The sequence below is a fragment of the Tachysurus vachellii genome, chromosome 23, assembly GCF_030014155.1.
Source record: "Tachysurus vachellii isolate PV-2020 chromosome 23, HZAU_Pvac_v1, whole genome shotgun sequence".
NCBI classification, from domain to species: domain Eukaryota; kingdom Metazoa; phylum Chordata; class Actinopteri; order Siluriformes; family Bagridae; genus Tachysurus; species Tachysurus vachellii.
In genome coordinates this window covers 9182894-9205646 of record NC_083482.1, presented here as the reverse complement: position 1 = coordinate 9205646, position 22753 = coordinate 9182894, and the positions used below count along the sequence as shown (strand labels likewise).

General features: G+C 40.5%; 2 protein-coding genes across 4 annotated transcripts; both read left to right on the top strand.

Annotated features, from left to right (window-relative positions):
• Positions 1–2088: 2088 nt before the first annotated feature.
• Positions 2089–9344, top strand: slc25a44b (solute carrier family 25 member 44b). 3 transcript variants are annotated; one of them, XR_009647675.1, is made up of 4 exons: positions 2089–2226; positions 3377–4051; positions 4857–4979; positions 8620–8757. XR_009647675.1 is itself a non-coding variant. In XM_060859644.1 (4 exons), the coding sequence occupies exons 2-4, from the start codon at positions 3421–3423 to the stop codon at positions 8809–8811; spliced, it is 951 nt and encodes a 316-aa protein (XP_060715627.1). In that variant the 5' UTR covers positions 2089–2226; positions 3377–3420; the 3' UTR covers positions 8812–9344. The 3 variants fall into 3 exon arrangements, 2 of the variants coding, with proteins under 2 accessions (XP_060715627.1, XP_060715629.1); XM_060859644.1 differs by having other exon boundaries at positions 4852–4979; positions 8620–9344; XM_060859646.1 differs by having other exon boundaries at positions 2105–2176; positions 4852–4979; positions 8620–9344.
• Positions 9345–13517: 4173 nt separating this feature from the next.
• Positions 13518–22688, top strand: crabp1b (cellular retinoic acid binding protein 1b). Its single transcript, XM_060859327.1, has 4 exons — positions 13518–13804; positions 15429–15607; positions 20069–20182; positions 22434–22688. Exons 1-4 carry the CDS (start codon positions 13735–13737, stop codon positions 22482–22484), a joined length of 414 nt encoding a protein of 137 aa, XP_060715310.1. The 5' UTR covers positions 13518–13734; the 3' UTR covers positions 22485–22688.
• The last annotated feature ends 65 nt before the right edge of the window (positions 22689–22753 follow it).

The window sequence follows — 22753 nt, the reverse complement described above, 5'->3', positions numbered from 1 at the left end:
CAATCCAGTCCACTTTGCATAAAACTATTACTCAAAGACAACCAGCGATGTTCTGACCTCAGAACAGCTGAGGAGGACACGTTAAGACATAAAATACAATCCTGCTTTGGTTAAAGATACGTTAGTTAGCTATATATAAACACATTAAACATATTAGATCTATTTATGTCACTCATTACTAGCATAATACAAGCATGATAAAGTGCATTATGAGCTATAGTATAGATGGCACCGAATCATGTAATCATGCATTTCATTAACATGTAATTAGGTTTTCAAAACACTTTTTAAATTAATAAAATTCATTTGAACCGGTTTTAGAATTAAAAATGAACCGGTCGAACTGGTGTCAGAGCAATTTATGGAAAAATGGACGAAGAAAATGTCCATATTCTGCTTTCACCAAGCTGTAATTTGATTGATTTGGGATTCTTCCCTGTGAATCGTACAACACAGATTACAACTCAACACAAATCTTGCAAATTGAGAGTATCTGTGAATCAGCCAGGGATAGCTGAACTTGCTGAAGAAATGCAGTACAGACTTTGAAAACAGAAAAGTTCAAAGACATAGAGGTTTTATAGTGTGTGAAGTACAGTAATGAGGCCGACAACACAAATTCCATTGCGGTGGATTCTTGGCTTGGACATAGTTTGGGAGAACATGGAGCCCCTGAATAATAGAGGGGGTTTTACAGTCTAAAGCATAACGTGTGGTTGTGCTGTTGGTGACAGCTGACTTTAATCAGAATGTCTGCTAAGACCTTAATTACTCGTGCCAAATGGTTTATGTTGTAAATACAGCCGTATCAAATGTGGTTGTAGTGTAACCTCATAGTGAACTTGGATGCTGTAGTTTGTTCCATAGAGGGTTTATCAAAAATGCCAAGTGACATATAACAAATATGTAGTGCTTCAAAATGTATATAAATAAATGCCAACGAGTCACATGAAATACCTTCATTTTTTTTTCTTCAGGCTTTTTTACAGTCGAACAGCTTATTGCATGTTTAGGATGCACTAAATTAATACATACAATACTATGTCTCATGTTGGACAGTGAAGCATTTTGCAGCACCATCTGCTGTTTCAGCTAGAGCATGACATTCAATGTCCACTAGTCAATATATCTGTTTATTTCTGTCCATAAGTTTGTTTCATTTATTTCTAAAATTTTGTTAATTTATAAAGTTATTAGCCAAAATTCAGGCTCAACAGACAAGCTGCCATTGTTGGGCCCTTGAGCAAGTCCCTCCCTGCCCTCTGATTCCAACTTCCTGGGAAAACTGGGGTATGTCAACAAAAATGATTGCACTTTGCTATAATGTATATGTAAATAATAAAGGCGGCTTCTTCCTCCTCGTCTTCTTCTTCTTCTTCTTCTTCTTCTTCTTCTTATTTTTTTTTTCTTTTAGTTATTTCTGGTTATAGTTGTACTTCTAGTTCTAATTAATTTCAGCGTTCTTCAGTGTGCCCTCTATCCTGTTTACGGTTGTGATGGATACACAGCCTATCTTGGGTATACTGGGTGCAAGGTACTGTAGGAGATGGATGCCAGCAAACATCCAGACTTCAACAATCTAAGCACAAACAATCCATCTACCTGCATAATTTTAGACAATAGACAGTGGAGGCAACTGAAGAACCCAACAGCAAGAACATGTGAAAGTCGACAGAGACAGTGAGCCATGATTTGTGGCTAAAGTAAAGGAGAATTCCACAAATGTGGAACTGTGGAACAATTTGTGAGAACATATAAAAGAGTACGGAGACAGCTATAAATGCAAGGTAACCCAACTTAGTGTTCTTACTATAAACAGCTGGAACCAAATTCCTTGTGTGAGTCAACATGATTTTGATTATGATTCTGATTCTTATTATTCCTATTGGAATTCTTGCATCTTATAAATGCCAATAATGATGAAAAGAAGATATGTATTTTGACATATCTTTGACATGTATTTTAACAGATGCAAAATCAACACCTACAGAATTTTACAAACCACTTTTTTTTTCTTCATTCTTTTTTTGAGGCGCATCCCAAATGCATTACTTAGTACACTATATAGTGCACTTATTTAGTAGGTAGTGATTTAGGACACAGACATGTGAACTTTATTCTGAGGCTGTGACCGTTTCCTGCTCTGTTGAGTCGTTATACAAACTCAAATGGGCAGGTTAGTTGTAAACACTCGAATGTGGTTTAGTTAACATAGTTTGCTGCAAGGTAAGAACTTTTTTCTGTGAATGTACAATGGTGCAAGTCTAAAGAAATTAGCCAATAAGTCAGGGTCAGGTTTTAGCTGTCATGTTAGCTAGCTAGTTTCTGTCTTCCTCTCATGATATACACACATAGCTAGCTCTGATTTAGCTACAAGCTAAGAACACACATCCCTGCTAGTATCTGCATGGATTTAATTATTTCTGCGTGTGTTGAAAAAAAAGATGTAAGGATGTACAGACAGTTATTTTTTATGCTAGCTTCGTGTTAGGTGTTATTGCTATGCTCAAGTGTCCTTGTTTCCTTTACAACAGGGTTTGCTAGCAGGGTGCTATGCTAATTCTGCATTATTGCTAGCTTGTCAGACAGCTAATGTTACTGTAGTTACGAAGACAAGAATTCTGGAGACGAATTATCAATGTAGACATTTTTAAACAGATTTAAAGATTTGGGGCAATATACCAGCTAGGATACAGCAGAAAGTGTATATATTTTCTGTACTTTTTAGCACACAGCAGTAAAAAGGCTAGAAATGCTATGAATGTTGCTAGCATGGGATTTCAAAGCATGAGATCTGCATTTCTAATGTTTTTATTAATAATAATAATAATAATAATACTGTAGCTATTGTGGTTCGTAGTAATAATAAGTTAGCATGGTCTAAATATGGACAGATGCATTGGGTGGTTTTTGTATGAGAGAGTTAACTAAAACTTTTCACAAATAACCTTTGCACATTGGCACAGTAAGTAAGTAAGGTATGTGAAGCATATATTAATGTTAAGGATATATGAGTATCAGATTTGAAGAACAAAACACAAAAGCGTATACATTAAAAAACGATTCAAGATTCAAAAAATGTATTTATTGTTTGCAGTTTTTTTTTTGTAATATTGTGTAACATCTTCGTTAATTGACAACACCTCAGTTGTGAAAGTGCTTTAATGCTTAGCCTTGGATCGAGAATGATTTGATACTATAGAAGCGTTAAAACAATGAAACAATTATCTGAATTACAGTTTGCACTATTGTCAAGACTGATGTTAAGAAAATCATGTGACCGAACAGATTTGAGAAATGAACCTCACCTTATTTTTTTTTAACATATCAAGGGTCACAGTAAAATGCAATAAATGACAAAAATCTTTCCCCCCAGGTGGACGGGCCTGAGGCCATCGCTAGGCGCTCCAGGCAGAAGCCATGCAGCAGAAGAGGAACATCCAAATCATAGAATGGGAGGACTTGGACAAGCGCAAGTTCTACTCTTTCGGTGTCTTTATGACCATGACTATCCGTGCTACGGTCTACCCCGCCATGCTCATCCGCACCAGGCTGCAAGTTCAGAAAGGAAAAACTCTATATAGCGGCACCTATGATGCCTTCCGGAAAATCCTGAGCGCTGAGGGGATTAGAGGACTTTACCGAGGCTTCATGGTGAACACCTTTACGCTCATATCAGGCCAGGCGTATATCACGACGTACGAGCTGGTAAGGAAGTACGTCTCCAGTTACTCCAAGGACAACACCGTAAAGTCGCTGGTGGCAGGAGGGTCAGCATCTCTTGTTGCCCAGAGTATAACAGTCCCCATCGACATGATCTCTCAGCAGCTTATGATGCAGGGTGAAGGGCAGCATCTGACGCGCTTTAAAGTCAAATCAAATGCGACATGTGGAGCAAAACACAGTGTCAGTTTTGGACAGACAAGAGACATTATAGGTCAGATATTTGCAGCTGATGGGTTCCGTGGGTTTTACAGAGGATATGTGGCATCTCTTCTCACATACATACCCAACAGCGCAGTCTGGTGGCCTTTTTACCACTTTTATGCTGGTAAGTTTGAACTGCTGAAACTGGACGGTTTTGATTAATGACTTTTCATGTTTCTGAGATGGTTTTATTGTTTAAAATGGGAAGAGCAACATAATTAATAATAATTAAAAAAAAAATCAATACAATCAAAAACATTTCAAGCTTTTGATTTGATTTAGAACCAGAGTTGCATCCACTTTTTTTACTCTCCTTTTACAAGAACTGTATTCTCTTATTTGTGTGTAATGTACTTACAAGTCTACACCTTTGCACTGAAGCAATAACCTTTTAAGCATGTGATATTTCAGTCATAACCATAATGGGTGTTTCACACCAGCTTGTACTTATGCTGACAGATTAATGAAAGTGCAGCCAACATTCTTTTCACACGCCACAGAGAGGAAGGGCTTGTTCCAGACATCCTTCAGTTTTGTAATCATGAAAGTCAGTCGCTATTTATTTAATAAGAGAATACTGTGTTGTTTTTATGTATATGACAATAATAATCTTTAAGGAGAGTTCAGTTTGCCTTCAAGCCTGAGAACCTGCATCAGACAGGTCTTCAAAGCTTTATCAGGAATGCATTAGATGTCTCTTTTAACCGCATCCATATTCGTCATGATTGTGTGTGAGGGATTGTAAAGCAATGTTATTTGTCTTGTCTCATTTTAAGCACGTCGTTAGCTGAAGGAGAAAATAGGCGGTAGGATAACAAACAGCATTTTCACACCATCTTGAAGTGTTTGTCCATATCATACTGAAAAGGCAGAAGGAGATATCGGTGTATCCCAGAATATAATGCACTTTCTGCTTTTCCACAGAACAGCTCTCCAAAATGGCACCGAGTGACTGCCCACATTTAGTACTGCAAGCCATGGCTGGACCACTAGCAGCTGCCACTTCATCCACTGTCACCAATCCGATGGATGTCGTCCGAGCCAGAGTTCAGGTATTCTACTTTTCTTAAGTGTTTTTTAAAACATAGCTTCAGCTAGTAGTCTATAGGATTTTATGTGAAACATTGACTGAAGTGTGGATTATAAGATTTAAATGGAGGTTGTGAGTTTAATTCAGATAAAGCCACAGATATACCCATTATAATCCATCCATCCCTCCATCTTCTACCGCTTATCCGGGGCCGGGTCGCGGGGGCAGCAGTCTAAGCAGGGACACCCAGACTTCCCTCTCCCCAGACACTTCCTCCAGCTCCTCCGGGGGAATACCGAGGCGTTCCCAGGCCAGCCGAGAGACATAGTCCCTCCAGCGTGTCCTAGGTCTTCCCCGGGGCCTCCTCCCAGTTGGACATGCCCGGAACACCATCCCAGGGAGGCGTCCAGGAGGCATCCGGAAGAGATGCCCGAGCCACCTCAGCTGACCCCTCTCGATGTGGAGGAGCAGCGGCTCTACTCTGAGCTCCTCCCGAGTGACTGAGCTCCTCACCCTATCTCTAAGGGAGCGCCCAGCCACCCTGCGGAGGAAACTCATTTCGGCCGCCTGTATCCGGGATCTTGTCCTTTCGGTCATGACCCAAAGCTCATGACCATAGGTGAGGGTAGGAACGTAGATCGACTGGTAAATAGAGAGCTTTGCCTTGCGGCTCAGCTCTTTCTTCACCACAACAGACCGGTATATCGACCGCATCACTGCAGAAGATACACCGATCCGCCTGTCGATCTCCCGCTCCATCCTTCCCTCACTCGTGAACAAGACCCCAAGATACTTAAACTCTTCCACTTGAGGCAGGGGCTCTCCACCAACCTGAAGGGGGCAAGCCACCCTTTTCCGGCTGAGAACCAAGGCCTCGAACTTGGAGGTGCTGATACTCATCCCCGCCGCTTCACACTCAGCTGCAAACCGTCCCAGTGCACTCTGAAGGTCCTGATTTGAAGAAGCCAACAGGACAACATCATCTGCAAAAAGCAGAGACGAAATCCCGTGGTCCCAAACTGGACTCCCTCCGGCCCCCGGCTGCGCCTAGAAATCCTGTCCATATAAATAATGAACAGAACCGGTGACAAAGGGCAGCCCTGCCGGAGTCCAACATGCACCGGGAACAAGTCTGACTTACTGCCGGCAATGCGAACCAAACTCCTGCTCCGGTCATATAGGGACCGGACAGCCCTTAGCAGAGGGCCCCGGACCCCATACTCCCAGAGCACCCCCAACAGATCACCACGAGGGACACGGTCGAATGCCTTCTCCAGATCCACAAAGCACATGTGGACTGGTTGGGCAAACTCCCATGAACCCTCCAGCAACCTGGTGAGGGTATAGAGATGGTCCAGTGTTCCACGACCGGGACGAAACCCGCATTGTTCCTCCTGAATCCGAGGTTCGACTATCGGCCGGATTCTCCTCTATCTATCTCCTCCAGTATCCTGGCATAGACTTTTCCGGGGAGGCTGAGGAGTGTGATCCCCCTATAGTTGGAACACACCCTCCGGTCCCCTTTCTTAAACAGAGGGACCACCACCCCAGTCTGCCAGTCCAGAGGAACTGTCCCCAGACGCCACGCGATGTTGCAGAGGCGTGTCAACCAAGACAGCCCCACAACATCCAGAGACTTGAGGTACTCAGGGCGGATCTCATCCACCCCCGGTGCCTTGCCACTGAGGAGCTTCTCAACCACCTCAGTGACCTCAGCTTGGGGGATCGACGAGTCCTCAACTGAGCCCTCTGCCTCTGCTTCCTCAGTGGAAGACATGTCGGTGGGGTTGAGGAGATCCTCGAAGTACTTCTTCCACCGTCCGAGAATGTCCCCAGTCGAAGTCAGCAGATTCCCACTCCCACTATAAACAGTGTGAGCAGGGCACTGCTTCCCCCTCCTGAGGCGCCGGACGGTTTGCCAGAATTTCTTCGAGGCCAACCGATAGTCCTTTTCCATGGTCTCACCGAACTCCTCCCAGACCCGAGTTTTTGCCTCTGCAACCACCCGGGCTGAAGCTCGCTTGGCCCTCCGGTACCTATCAGCTGCCTCCGGAGTCCCCCGAGCCAACCAGGCTCGATAGGACACCTTCTTCAGCTTGACGGCATCCCTTACTGGAACCCGGTGGGGTCCACCACCGGGTTCGGGGATTGCCGCCACGACAGGCACCGGAGACCTTACGGCCACAGCTCCGCGCGGCCGCGTCGACAATGGAGGTGGAGAACATGGTCCACTCAGACTCAATGTCTCCAACCTCCCTCGGGATCTGGTTGAAGCTCTGCCGGAGGTGGGAGTTGAAGATCTCTCTGACCGGAGACTCTGCCAAACGTTCCCAGCGGACCCTCACAGTACGTTTGGGTCTGCCAAGTCTGTCCAACTTCCTCCCTGGCCATCGGATCCAACTCACCACCAGGTGGTGATCAGTTGACAGCTCCGCCCCTCTCTTTACCCGAGTGTCCAAGACATACGGCCGGAGGTCAGATGAAACAACCACAAAGTCGATCATCGACTTCCGACCTAGGGTGTCCTGATGCCATGTGTACTGATGGACACCCTTATGCTTGAACATGGTGTTCGTTATGGACAAACTGTGACTAGCACAGAAGTCCAATAACAGAACACCACTCGGGTTCAGGTCAGGGGGGCCGTTCCTCCCAATCACGCCCCTCCAGGTGTCACTGTCGCTGCCCACGTGAGCGTTGAAGTCCCCCAGTAGAACGACGGAGTCCCCGGTCGGAGCACTTTCCAGCACCCCTCCCAGAGACGCCAAGAAGATCGGGTACTCTACACTGCCATTTGGCCCGTAAGCACAAATAACAGTGAGAGGCCTCTCCCCGACCCGAAGGCGCAGGGAAACGACCCTCTCGTTCACTGGGGTAAACTCCAACACATGGCTGCTGAGCTGGGGGGCTATGAGCAAGCCCACACCAGCCCGCCGCCTCTCACCGCGGGCAACTCCAGAGTAGTAGAGGGCCCAGCCTCTCTCGAGGAGTTGGGTTCCAGAGCCCAAGCCGTGCGTGGAGGCGAGCCCAACTATATCTAGTGGGTATCTCTCAACCTCCCGCACCAGCTCAGGCTCCTTCCCCCCCAGCGAGGTGACATTCCATGTCCCTAGAGCCAGATTCCGTGTCTGGGGATTGGGTCGCTGAGGCTCCCGCCTTCGACTGCCACCCAATCCACAATGCACCAGCCCCTTACGGTTTCTCCTGCAGGTGGTGGGCCCACAGGAGATCGGCCCCACGTCACTCCTTCGGGCTAAGCCCGGCCGGGCCCCATGGGGTAAGACCCGGCCACCAGGCGCTCGCATGCGAGCCCCAACCCCGGGCCTGGCTCCAGGGTGGGGCCCCGGTTGCGCAATACCGGGCGACGTCACGGACCTTGTTTTAACTTTCATTCCATTATAATCCATTATAGAATTATATTAGAAAAACCGGTACTGTTGTGGGATGTATTTCATTTTTAGCAGTTAAGAATTTGCTGAATTTACAGACAAATCCTATAAACAATTGATGCAGAGTACAGTTCAGCCTTAAAGCTGATCTGCTGAGGATTAAGGACCTTGATTAAGGTCCAGTGGTTCTCTGTAGCATGAAACGTCAACTGCTGAATTTGTCATTATTATATTTGTGAGTATAAAACGAAAACCCCGTGTCTGCATTGACAGGTTGAAGGCAGGACCTCAGTCATTGAGACGTTCAAGGAGCTGCTCAGAGAAGAAGGATTCTGGGGGATGACCAAGGGTCTTTCTGCCCGCATCATATCCTCCACTCCTACGGCTATAGTTATGGTGCTCGGCTACGAAACTCTGAAAAAACTGAGCCTTCGTCCAGAGCTGGTTGATTCCAGGCACTGGTGAAGGAGCTGTTGATGTCTGATCAGTGACTTCCTTAGACAAAGTCTATTTTAGATTTTTTTCTTTTAAACATGTTGTCTCATGGTTTTTTGGTGTGTTGTTGATGTAATTTTAAAATTGGTGGTAAAGGGAATGTTTCATTTGTCATTACTGTAATTGAAATGCTGTTCTGGTTTGTGAGGAACTCTGCTTTCTTAAAAACTGTAAAAATATTTTATTGGAAAGATAGGCATTTTAATGTGTTAATTTATTTTTGTTACTAACTAGGTATTTTAATTTTTTTTGTTTATTTCAGTGGGGTTACGTTTGTTTTAGAGTTCCTTGCTACTTGTCCTTTGCCACTTTGTGTTAAGTGCTGCACTGAATAATGTTCAGACGACATCTCTTTTCAAAATTATAATTTCTAATCATGGGTAGAGTGACATTTATTTTTAAAAAAGGATAAAGTGTACTGCTTGCACAGAATGTGTAAGAAAATACGCAGTGTGATTGTAATGCTCTAAAAAATCAGTATAAAGATGCAATCTGTCAAAAGATTCCTTTCAGTGTCACTCAGTTTTAATTAAATTAGATTTTGCAGGAGATTTTTTCAAGAGAGAATAAAACACGAGGCAGAATATAACCCAAGCATACATCCGAGGAGCTGAGGGTCTAGGGCTCGGGTTATGGGACCAACCGTGTTATTAGTGTTTTAGAGCTTTATCTATTAAACTACTGTTATGCTAAACAAAGCATAACAAAGTAAAAATATTAGTGCTTCTGCTGTAATATATACAGTCAGTATTTATTCAGTGTTTTTATCAAAGAATGTATAAAAAATTTTTTGCTTCTTGATGTTGTAACACTTTTATGAATATCCACTAGAGGGCGCACGGACTGCACTTTTTAAATTGCAGCCAATCTTTTAAAACCCAATCCCAACTACTTATTACACACTTAATACATCAGTAATAATGTGTAATCATGCTGGTGCAGCACATCATTAAAACCTATTTTCAGTTGGTGTTAATTTTTAAAATGACAAATTTGAGTAATTTTTCCTCCTGTAAAAATCAGTTAAAAAAAAGGCTTATTAGAATATATTTAATGAGTTATAGTGACTCTTCTAAGCGCATAAATACACAACTACACATCAAAGGTCTTCTTGCCACAACTGATAGAAAAACATCTCTTTCCACCACCCACTCACACACACACACGACTGCAGCTTCAGATTCGGAGCAACTGCACAGACTCCTGTGGTGCTGTTTTATGAAATTGCCTCAGCCAACTGAATGAACTTTCACTCTGCTCTGATTTAGTGCTCTGTGGGAAAGCAGGGAAGTGAGCTTCCTCAAATCCGCACACCTCATTGTGTGGATATAGTGCCAGTCTGTTGGAAAAATGCTTCATCCTTGGATCTCAGACAAAGAAAGGGCCATGTGTTTCTTTCTCATCTAATGCACAATGACACACACAGTATGGAAAAAAATGGAAGGGGAGGATATACAGTATAATGTTCTTCCAACGTCTGCATGGATTTGCTTCTCCAATGTCTTCCCATCTCCCAAAACAAGGTGATGGTGGATTGGTGAGACTAAATCATCTCTAGGTTTGTGTTCGTGTGTGTTTGTGTGTATTGGCATCCCAGCCAGGGTGTATTTCTCTTTGCACCCATTGTTTCCTGAATAGGAACAGGACCCATCCTGATGAGGATAAAGCAGTATACTGAAGATAAATGAATGAATATACACGTAATTCATCAAAGTGCTTTATTAAAACACATATTTAAGTACTTACCTAGTCGCTTTAGATCTCAAACTCTTAATTAGTTTTAGAATGATGGTGATGGTGGAGCCAAGTGAGTTCCAGGAACTTAATAGCAGGAGGAACCTGGAGAAACTACATGAACATGAGGAGAATATACACATAAATACCACACAGAACCTGAGCTTTGGATAGAACCGGAGAGGCAGCAACATTACATACAATATTTTTTTCCTTTTAGATATGTCTGTGATGCTAATAGTGTTTAAAATGTAATAAAACCATAGATGGAAGGAACGCTAGGTAGTGAAAACGCTTAGACTTGCACTAAACACGTCTAGCACACAGTTCATTTTCATTTCTTTCCTCTCATAGCTGAAGCTTGCCAAAAGTACCTGTGCTTTAAATAAATGAATGTGTAAGCTTGCTTGAATGTGTAATCTTGCTTGAACAATGGAATTTGAAATGAAACCATATACACTATAGTATTAACACTGTAACACACTAATAGTAATAGCAGAAATATCACTAACTACAAACAACTGTTAACACACTTTAAGCTTCTTTTTTTGTGTAAAAAAATATTACTGCAGGATAAATGTGACTGTACTGAATGAGTGATGGGAAAGTCTGATGCTTTGGTCAGTGATTAGCTAAAGGTCAGCACAGATAAATGATAGAGAGAAACATTATCATACCACTTTCCATCAAATCAATGTGTAGTTAGAGGTCCTGCACGCTGGAAAGCCCAGGGCTTAATCTATACAGCCACAAGCATTATAAATGACTAAACACAGGGCAACAGTTGTACCAGATGCCCTAAAGAGCACACATACTTAATAAGTGTGATATTATAGGGGATAAGGGTTGACACAGAAGGTCAGGTCTCTTTTTTTTGGAGTTACATGGGTGATGGATGTCCTCCATTAGTCAGTGACAGGGTTGTGGTTTAATCTAAAGATTGTGTGTGTCTCATCCAGCTGAGGTCTGGCAGATGAGGAAGGTTGTGGCTAAATGCTTGTACACCCCAAAACGGCATCCAAATACATTTAGTATTCATACTAATACAATACATCTTATATACCCACAGTTTAATGAAGACAATAATCAAGGACAAAGTGTATGTGTTGTATTAAGTTTATTATTTTCCAACTACAGGATGTGCTGAGGTGTTTTGACCGTCTTGTAAAACAGCACGTTTCCAATACTGACAATGTTTTATTTATTGTTATTTAATTTATTTCCTTAATTTTTATGGAACATCTGCAAATACAAGTTCACTTACATTATTGCAGCTACAAACACTCGCTCCCCAACCTCCCATTTCTCTCTAGCAGTTAATAAGATGAAATTCAACATGTACGTTTATGAGAAAGCAATAAGGAAAATCCAACACGACAAATCCCTTAAAGGGTGATCCATAAACTTTGTTCACTCTATACAAATAAAAAAGTTATGTATGTATGTATGTATGTATGTATGTATGTATGTATGTATGTATTTATGTGTATGTATGTATGTATGTATGTACTGTATGTATGTATGTATGTATGTATGTATGTATGTATGTATGTATGCATGTATGTATTTATTGTATGTATGTATGTATGTATGTACTGTATGTATGTACTGTATGCATGTATGTATGTATGTATGTATGTATGTATGTATGTATGCATGTATGTATTTATTGTATGTATGTATGTATGTATGTATGTATGTACTGTATCTATGTACTGTATGCATGTATGTATGTATGTATGTATGTATGTATGTATGTATGTATGTATGTATGTATGTATGTATGTATGTAAATTAGAAACTATAAAGATAATTGTAAAATCTTTAACTCAGCATTTTGTTTGGATTTCCTCAGTTATAAGTTGCTTGAGATAACAGCATCTGCTTAATAACTAAATGTGAACGTCCATGAATTACAATGACACAACTATCAGAACTGCTGTTATAGAAAATTAATCAACACCATCTGACTATAAGTGAGAATTCAACAGAACTGTGGTTTAATATTAATTATCATGTTAACCATGCAGTGCAGCAGAGAGTGTCAAGGTTTAACATATGCTGTTATGCAAATCAGCGGCTCGTTAGTCTCCTCGTGTAGCACGTTTGCTTAAAAACAAATTCGTGAAAACACAAAGACCTTCTGAAATTCCAAATCAAACTTATTGATTAATGGGACAAACTGCAGGCTGTTGAGGGCTGAATGCATGTACTGATGGGTGCTTTCTTTTCTCCTGAACTTCCTGGGGGAAAGACAAAGTGCTCTCTGGCCTCACTCTACATTTATTATCAAGTGCTGTCCAAGAGGCAGTTTGTCAACGAGATAAATGACGCAGTGTCAGAAAAGGAACAAATCAGACAGGAGAGGAGGGTGGGCCTCATTCTCTCTCTCTCTCTCTTTCTCTCTCTCTCTCTCTCTCTCTCTCTCTCTCTCTCTTCATGTATTTCCTGGGGCACCCTTTCCCATCGTTCCCAATTCCTCTCAGCTAGCAAAGAGGGTGCAAGGATAAATCACTTGTTCTGGGAAATGTATTCAAGAATTAGTCGAGAATGGAATAATTTCCAAAATCCACACAAAGAACAAAGCATAATCTTAAACCATAGATCTGGTTCCCTAATTTAGCCCCAAAATACTCTTAATCTCTGGAAAATGGACACGACATGAGCCAATACGTTTCCATTCATAATCTATTTAAAACAAAGGATTCCCCGATATTTAATTTTTCATGCATACTGAAATATTGCTGTTTGGATGTTTTTTCCATAAAGTTACTTTTTTTTCATCAAGTCAAGGATTCAACTGAACATCTTGCATAGTTTTCTAACAGACTAAATTTTAATCCCAAAACAGGAAAAACATTGAGGTATTAAAGGACAAGGACTCATAAGGCAGTGCATCAGTGTGGGGAGGAGGGAAGAAGGGAGGCTGTGACGCTCGTCTCGCACGTCTTCACCAGTGGTCCAGTGGAGCACAACACAGTAAGACAGAGAGACTGAGAGAAGGTGGATGGGACTGGAAGAAGAAGAAGAAAAAAGGAAAGAAAACAAGTGGCAGCAGGCTAGGCTCTGAGATTTACATAGATTTCTACAAACCCTATTATACTATTTGACCATTTTTTGTACTTTTTATCAAATAGCTTAAACCGGATAAAAACAAGTATGCCGAACTTCGCAGGGACCTGGAAGATGAAAAGCAGTGAAAATTTTGAAGACCTCCTCAAAGCCCTTGGTAAGTATTAAATCAGATCCTTTTGTTTTATTTTACCCTTTTGGAGCTTGTATTCAGGAGCTTCTGAGACCACTGTGTGATCACATGGAGTCATTTGTTTCCTCTCTGTCTCGCTAGTGACATCTCCTGTCCTCTCGGTTTTCAGTAGTATATTCATGGATTAAGTGGTGTGAAGAGTAAATCACCATTATTCTCAGCCTGTTGCACTGCTTTTGTTTCTTTGGAGGCAGATTTCATTCTTATTCAAATTCTCAGTTTAAAGAAGTACAGGCGTATTTTGGCCCAGGGTTTAAAAAAAAAAGTCAAAACTGAAAGATTTTTTTATTTTATTTTTGAAATAGACAAAAAAAGTTGAATGCCTTGTTTAATGCAAGGCTTAATGAAATGCTGATGTGCTTTAGTGTGTTAGTTCATTTAGATAATGAAAACCATTTTCTGGTGAAAGTTGTAAAGTTTGTGCTGCAAAAAGCAATCTGTATTTAACCATCACACCCCAGCATTTTGGGTTGATGACTCAGCACCAGTTCTTGAGCTAAAACTGATTAATTTGGAAAATTGAAGGGTACAGTTCTGTGCTTTCCTTTGTTTTGGAGTATTTACGGGTTTAAGGGAAAGAAATGCACTTTAAAATGAACATAACAACCCTATAAAGATGCCAGACTGTTTAGAGCAAAACTGTACCAAGAGACTGTAGGTTCATAATCAGCCTGTGAAGAAATCTATTAAAGTGCAATGAGGACAAAGGGGAAAAAAAAAAAAGGCAAGAGCCATGAAATTCCTTCCAGTCAACGCCTTGTCATTGCATCGCCATATTGGCAACATCTGCTGATAACAATCTGCTCTGTGGTGGGTTGATGGCTTTTTATGCAGAAATGTATACACACCACTGGCGTGTACTGAAAAAAAAACACGAACCCGACTTATGGCTGAGAAAAATGTGTCAATCATCTCACATAGTTCTCATTTTTCCTTCTCGGGTAACAAAAAGCACCACAAAAATTATTCATGTCTTCCCTCTACCTAGAAAAGACAAATCACATAATTGTACCAAGTTGTATCAGGAATGAGAAACTGAGGAATTTAACACTACTTTGAACTACAGTCCCTTAACGCACAACAGAAATGCTTTCAAGTGAGACTTTTTAGTGCCTTAACGTGAATTGGTTCAATATTCCATGATCTTTTTGCTTATTATTTATAATCTGATTTTATGACACAACATGGAAAATAATCAGTGATGGGATGACATGCTTATTTTCCAAAGCCAGAAAGAACATCCTGAAATGATTTAATCTTCTTATACCACAGTTTGCCAACACTATTTTTTATTAATAAGACTGTACAATTGTTACACAATTGTTACCTCACCAGCATCTTTTTTTAATCTTGAAGTTAAAAACATTTCATCAACTTATTAGGAATTATATAAATTAATTCAATTCCCTGTAAATTAGTTACTATACAAATAACATTAAAATGTGTACATTAACATAAAACTGTGATTGCTTTGCAGCCAAACTGTGGTTCACATCATGCTGTAAAAAAGATAATCCACCTTCTGTCCAGTCAGATTAAAGAAGTCAATGATGGTATAATATAGATAGTTGTTTAACATTATGCACAGGGGTGAATGCCATGCTAAGGAAGGTGGCCTGTGCTGCGGCCTCCAAGCCTTCGGTGGAAATCCGTCAGACCGGTGAGCAGTTCTACATCAAAACCTCGACCACCGTCAGGACCACAGAAATCAACTTTCAGATAGGACAAGAGTTCAATGAAGAAACTGTGGATGGACGAAAATGCAAGGTAATCACAGAGTACTGGGATAATTATGTGCCACACTGCATGATTATACTGAACAAGCTGTTTTCAATTCTGAACAGATGATAATTAGAATTTTTTTACAGCGGGGGCACGGTGGCTTAGTGGTTAGCACGTTCGCCTCACACCTCCAGGGTTGGGGGTTTGATTCCCGCCTCCGCCTTGTGTGTGTGGACTTTGCATATTCTCACCGTGCCTTGGGGGTTTCCGGAGTGCGTGAGTGAATGAGAGTGTGTGTGTGCCCTGCGATGGGTTGGCACTCCGTCCAGGGTGTATCCTGCCTTGATGCCCGATGACGCCTGAGATAGGCACAGGCTCCCTGTGACCTGAGGTAGTTCGGATAAACGGTAGAAAATGAATGAATTTACATAGCGCAGGTGAGTTTGTGCCATTGTTAGGGAATTGTAGAGGTGAGGGATGCATGTGCAGATTTCATTATACAAAATCAAAAACAAGAACCATAAACCTTATCAGATGACACCTGGCAAAAGAGAGAGTAAAAGCAAGACTATGGTATACGCAGCAATCAAAGCTTACTGACACTGAAACAAGAACTTCTATAATGCTAATCATGGTGACATGAGATACAGGTGTGAGTGACTGAAAACATGAGATTTACTGGGGGCTGATGGGAGTGTAGTTATATGTTATTGTAGTATGTTAGCCACATTAGACTGAATTTTAATTATTTAAATGCAATGTTCTATAAAATTTTATATAAGTCTATATTTATTTGTTTGTTTGACAAATGATTTGAATTGGGTGGGATAAACTTCATAAATAAAATATTTAAATATTGACACACAATATATTTGGAAATGATGCCACCATGCCTTGTGTATTTTGTCATCATTTATTTTTCACTCATTTCGATCAGAGGCAGTTGCAAGAACACAGAAACAAAGTTGACAATTTTTTTGCTTTTTTGATAGCTGTCTGAAACATTCATTTACTTTAAAATAAACCAAATTAAGGGGGCACGTGGCTTAGTGGTTAGCACGTTCGCCTCACACCTCCAGGGTTGGGGGTTCGATTCTCGCCTCTGCCTTGTGTGTGTGGAGTTTGCATGTTCTCCCCGTGCCTCGGGGGTTTCCTCCCCCATTCCAAAGACATGCATGGTAGGTTGATTGGCATCTCTGAAAAATTGTGTGTGCGTGTGTGTGTGTGTGCCCTGCGATGGGTTGGCACTCCGTCCAGGGTGTATCCTGCCTTGATGCCCAATGATGCCTGAGATAAAGTTCGGATAAGCGGTAGAAAATGAATGAATGAATGAATAAGCCAAATTAAAAATTCAAGGATAGAGAAACAGGTTTCATCATCCACTTATTGTTTTCATGCAATGATGTTTGTGCAGCCCAGACACAATATATACATAAAGAATACACATACAATAATGACATAAACAGTGTGTTTTGTAATGTAGTACAGGTTTATTACTGATTGGTCTTGAGGAAAGATGACGCACCATTCTTCAGGAAAAAACCCTTTTGGGAACAATGAATGTGACTAATCCTGACTAAAAGTAAGAGATGGTGTACACACTGGCTGATCAAACTACTGAAAAGCCTTTATACTGAGTCAAAAACTGGCTTCTGACAGAATTATACAAAATAGTCTGGCTTCTGACAAAATACACAAATGCAGTTTGTATTATGTTCATTTCAAGCTTTATTATTTACATACATAGAGTACAGTCTCTTCATGGTGAACCTATTGGTAGCATGAGGTAGAAGTAGACATATAGTAGTACACATAAGGTAATAGTAGTGTGCAAGACAAAAGTTGCAGTAAAGGACATCCTGTGTAAAACCTGTGCCAAACACTAAATATGTGGAGCTGATGATTCACTTTGGCTGACAACAACGTTCATGTGTCCCAGGTAGCAAACTAAAATTGGCCTGTCAACCATTTCATTGGACCAATGTTGAGCCACCAAACTTTTAGCCACTTTTAAATCCACCTTGCCATTTATAGCCTAAATCAATCTTCACTTGTTTCCAGGTTTGGTGCCAGTATAATTCTGTCTGTTGAGGCAACATTTGGCAACCATGGCTGACAACATTTCAGCAACCATTACATCTAAGATGCCAATATTGGCCCAAAATCAGCCAATCTGTTGGGCCAACATTAGGCCCACATTGGCATACTTTTTTTTTTTTTTTATAAAAAAACTGCTCCTTCAACATCACACATCACTGGCCTAATGTTGACCTAAAGTGTTTGGCAAAAGCCAAACATAGCTTCCAAAAATAGACATTGGGAAAACATGAGTTTGTAACCTAGGGAGATTTTTGATTGAGGAATGTCTGTGTGAAGTAGCTTCTCCTGAGTCTCTCTGTGCTTGCTATCATATTCTGAAAGCCTTTTCTTGAATGCAGAAGAGAGAACAGTTTGTAGTTTGGATGAATGGGATCTCTGAGGATTTTCCTGGCAATATCTCTACACTGCTTGATGTAGATGCCAGGCAGGTCAAAAAATAAACTCTGCCAACGGTATGTTTGGCCAAATGTTCTACCCGTTTCTTCGTATATTAGGAATAAAGCTGCTGTTAGCTAATGTTTCCCCATGTTCCTTGGTTCTTTGGTGAAGACAGCACTGATATATCATTCGTTATTACAGTACATTTGAGTTTGAGTCTTTTTTCTTTTGGGAATTTTACTTTCCTGTATTTTACATTCATTCTTTAAGTAGATTTAAAGGTTTATACATTTCCACTTTAAATTGAGTGAAGAATTTTAAGGTGCTGTGCTTCAGCCTTTACCAGCGGATTTATTTTGTTGAATAGCACTTTTACTTGAGCAAAGGTTTTGGGTAATTTTGCCACCTCTGTGGTAATAAAGTGAATAATTGTTCACACAATAATAAAAATCATGTGTGACTTCTTGAAATGAGTTGTTGCTTGCATAAAGTGAGAACCAAAGTAACTTACGGTTAAGCCGTATGTACTTCTTTGATATGTCCATAGATACATACTATACAAATTAACAATAAACAATGACGTCAGTTAGAAAGAGTTCAGTGCTACTCACTCGGGTCAGGAATGGGTTCCTAGCTGTAAAAGCACAGGCTGGATTTTGTCTAAATCTTCAAGGTGGTCAGTCTGGCAGTGGTTTTACTAGGTTACCTTTATGACTAATGATTTTTAATAGCTACATAAAAGCAAAAAACAGCAAGGTTTCAGTCCAACTCATCTGTTCTGTTCATTAGGTGCATTCACTTTACAGTAACATTTTGACACCTACTATATATATACCAATCATTACAAACATAAACCTAGAAGAACAAACAGCATACACGTTATACAGATAAAACTTAATTTTAGTTTAAGCGAACATAACACTCATCAAATGACAAAGTTTTTGGCATAAAAGTGGTGTTATGGACTGATAATTCTGGTATGTCAGAGTCCCATGCTGGTTATAGTGCAACGTGCCAAATGAGGTTACAGTTAGTCTAATAATTTTTCATACCATAACAGCATCATCCAAATGTGCTTTGGTTTGTGTCAAATTTCATAAATAGCTTAGACACAGAGAGATCCAAATGTCTGAGACTATTTAAATGTATGCATATTATTGATAGTGAATATGTTTTGCATAAAAGTTCAGATTTTCCTCATGTGTAATCTTTTCTATTGAAGCACATGTTCAGATAAGATTCCAATAGATTATATAGGTTATATAGGTCCAATAGGTTTGGCACAAACTTGTGGAGTCCATGCCAGCTGGAGCGCACAGCAGCATTAAAGCAAATAGGGGACAAACCTAATTTAAAAAACCCTCAGATTCATGTTAATTCATGTTATTTTTATACGGATTCATCTTTTTACTCGTAATGATAGTTTTTACTCATTAAAATAGTTGTATTAAATTAGAAAAGAATGCAAAACCAAAGCATTTTTAACAGTGTTCTCAGACATTTGGGCCCCACTGTATGTACCCCTTTGAACCCTGTGTGTAAATGGTATCAATTTTATTAATTGGCTTTCCTCAAGACCTTTACAAAACATGAAAAGAAGCTTCTATTGTATTACTAAACTGTTAGGCTGTGTCACCATGGGTTACAGGAAGACATGCAGTGATGATTCCACTGTCTGGGGAAAGTTCAGTAGCCCCAGGTGGGACTCATGGGGCCTTTTTGAGGCTTTATAAAGGGAGAAATATTGCAGTGACTCATAGCCAAGCTATGATGTTGTAGCAGGGTCAACTGCAATGGTGCCCTCGACTCAGCGCTCTTATGAATCATACTTTCAGACCAATGGCCTTTCAGTCTTTGATGTCCTCCTGGAATGTCTGTGAAAACATTATTTTTATGCTGATATCACAAACCAGCAAGCTGAAAGTAGTTCTAAGAGCAGTCTTAAAGCCCAGTAATTTATTTCACTATTGATTTGCACACCAGGGCTTTATTTCTCTCTAGTAGCATTAACCTTTGAGTTGTTCACAGAGCTTGGCCACATGGGAGACTGAAAATAAGATCAACTGTAAGCAGACACTCTTGGATGGAAATGGCCCGAAGACCTACTGGACCCGAGAGCTGAGAGGGGATGAGTTAATCCTGGTAAGGAAAATCGTGAGAACTCTGATAAAGTAGACGATCCATTAAAGACATATGATATACTGTACCTTAATCACAGTTCACGCTGTATGATTATTAAAAATCTCCAAGCAGTTTTTTATGTTGATGTGGTGGTATCTGATTTTCGAGGTCTACCTCATAACATGAGGTAGTGGTTAAGGCACATTCCTTGCACGTCTATGTGCTCCCATCAGTATCAGCTCTCTGATTTCTCCTGAAAACTCAAGAATGTAGCATGGCTATACATCTGGCCTGTTTGGTTTTATAGACCAGATGGACATCAGTAAATGGGACTAATAACTAAGCTGTACTGGGAAGGAGTATTTTCCATTTACTGCCTTGGCAGTCCCAGTGGGACATCAAATGCGTTCCTCACTTGATAAAGTGACTGTGCTCAGCTTAACACAGGATTTTTTTTTATTTTTTGCAAGGCTCAACTTAGGATGGCCGTGAAAACACTTGTCTCCTGAAAAAATATCTGCATATTATGCATATAACCAAATATAAATACACTATGGATTGAACACTATATAATGTCTTTTAAACAAATGCAACTACAGATTGTGTGGTTGATTTTTTTTTTCACTGAAAGGGCACCAATACGAGACTACATACCACTGGGACTGGGATCCTGTGGGATGCAACAAAAACAGTTGCACTATTTAGAGGTTTTACTTTCAAACAGTACAACAGCAGATGTGAAATTGAGGCTCAAGGTTCATTAACTTGAGTATGTATTGGCTTTTACTAAGTGTCTGCTGTTCATTGGCTACTGGTTCAACTGTATTTTGGGAAACTGAACCAATCAATTTACAGACATGTACAAATAACCAAAAATAATTGAGTCAGTGTGAACAGAACAAACAAAAGCTATTATTTCTAACAAAATACTAAATCTGTGGTTGAGACCAATTATGACTTGAGTTCACACAACATACTGACAGTGTTACCATTTTTTCATGGTTTCTGGGCATTAGTAGACCATGCCCATGTTTAAAATGAATACAGATCCAAATAAGGAGGACCCCAAATCTATATGCTAGTCAAGATGAATGAGATTGAGATTTTCATATACAGAGAGGAAGGAGGTCAATCTGAGTTCTTTGTATTCCTTTTCGTTTCCCAATGACACCATTGTACATTTCCTGCTCTAGTGATAAGCCCATACAAATTAGATGCCTTCTTTTTCCCCGCCATTATGACTCACTGATAAGTCATGGTTTGACTTGCCCCAGTAAATGGCGTAGTGTGTATTCAACAAGGAAGATATATTAAAGCTTGGCTTTGGGTCAGCAGCATCTGTTTTCCAGCATAAACATGAACCACATCAAAGTCATTCCTAGCTGGTGGGGAAATGGCTCTGTGGTGTACCTGAATGAATAAATAAGAACCAGTACATTTCTTTGCTTGGTGTTTCCTTATCATGCCATCAGAAAGATATTTGTTTAGTTCTAAATGACACAGCCAAATTATTAACCAATCACTCCATAATTTTGAGTTTTGTTCTTCTGTACCTGGTATATCGATCATATGCAATGAACTTATTGTAGGTGGTAATGGGTTTAATTGAATCTAAAATTATTTAAGGCACATTGTACAAATTGTATCGTCACACAGAGGACTCCCAAAAGCTGGCACACAGCAGCAGAGTACCTGGAGGTGACCCAGCTCGGGCTGGACTAATGATCCTCATTGATCATGTTAAATAGGGGAATGCTAGAGGAGCACAGTGCCCTGACACCCTTCTTGCTAATGTCTCCCAAGACGCCAGTGCACTGGGCAGATGGCCTGTCTTAACTTCCATTTTTAAAAGGGTGGCTGAGGTTGTCCAGCCCTCTTTTCCTGCTCTGTGACACAGATGGTGCTTGGTGCTGACAGCCGGCCAGTTTGTGTCCTGCTGTGCCTTTTGAAACCCAGTAAACACAGCAATGAAGTGTTGAACTGTAGCATTTTAATTCTCCTCCAGCAACAATATCGCCGAGATAGAACACAGAGTCTAATATATACTGTTAGAGCTTAAAATCAATATTCAGTGGGAACACATAGTGGGAATGTTACCATGTTCTTCATCATTATAATTGCATTCCACTCGTGTATGAAAGCCATCACTCACATTAGAGAGTCCACATACTGGAGTGAATATGAAATTAACTCCTATATTCCAGTCATTTGTCTGAAGATAAACTGTCAGCATAATTGCATTAAAATGTCTCGCTCTAAATTCACATTTTAGACGTTCGGAGCCGATGACGTGGTGTGCACAAGGATTTATGTGCGGGAATGAGCCCCATGAGAACCAGATGAAGAAATCAGTCAGCGCTCACAAGAGTGACATTTCATTTCCATGTTACATTACAGGGCTTTTTGTACCAATTTGTAGAAACCTGTGGATTAGCTTTCTTACTCATACTGGACCATGAATCGTATAGACACGTGTAATACTACTTAAGTGCTATTCATTCTATATCTTGTCATATATTTCTTACATTTTTTATGTTCAATTGGTTTGTACTAGTTTCATTAAAAGTATGATAAATAATATTGGTCTCTATC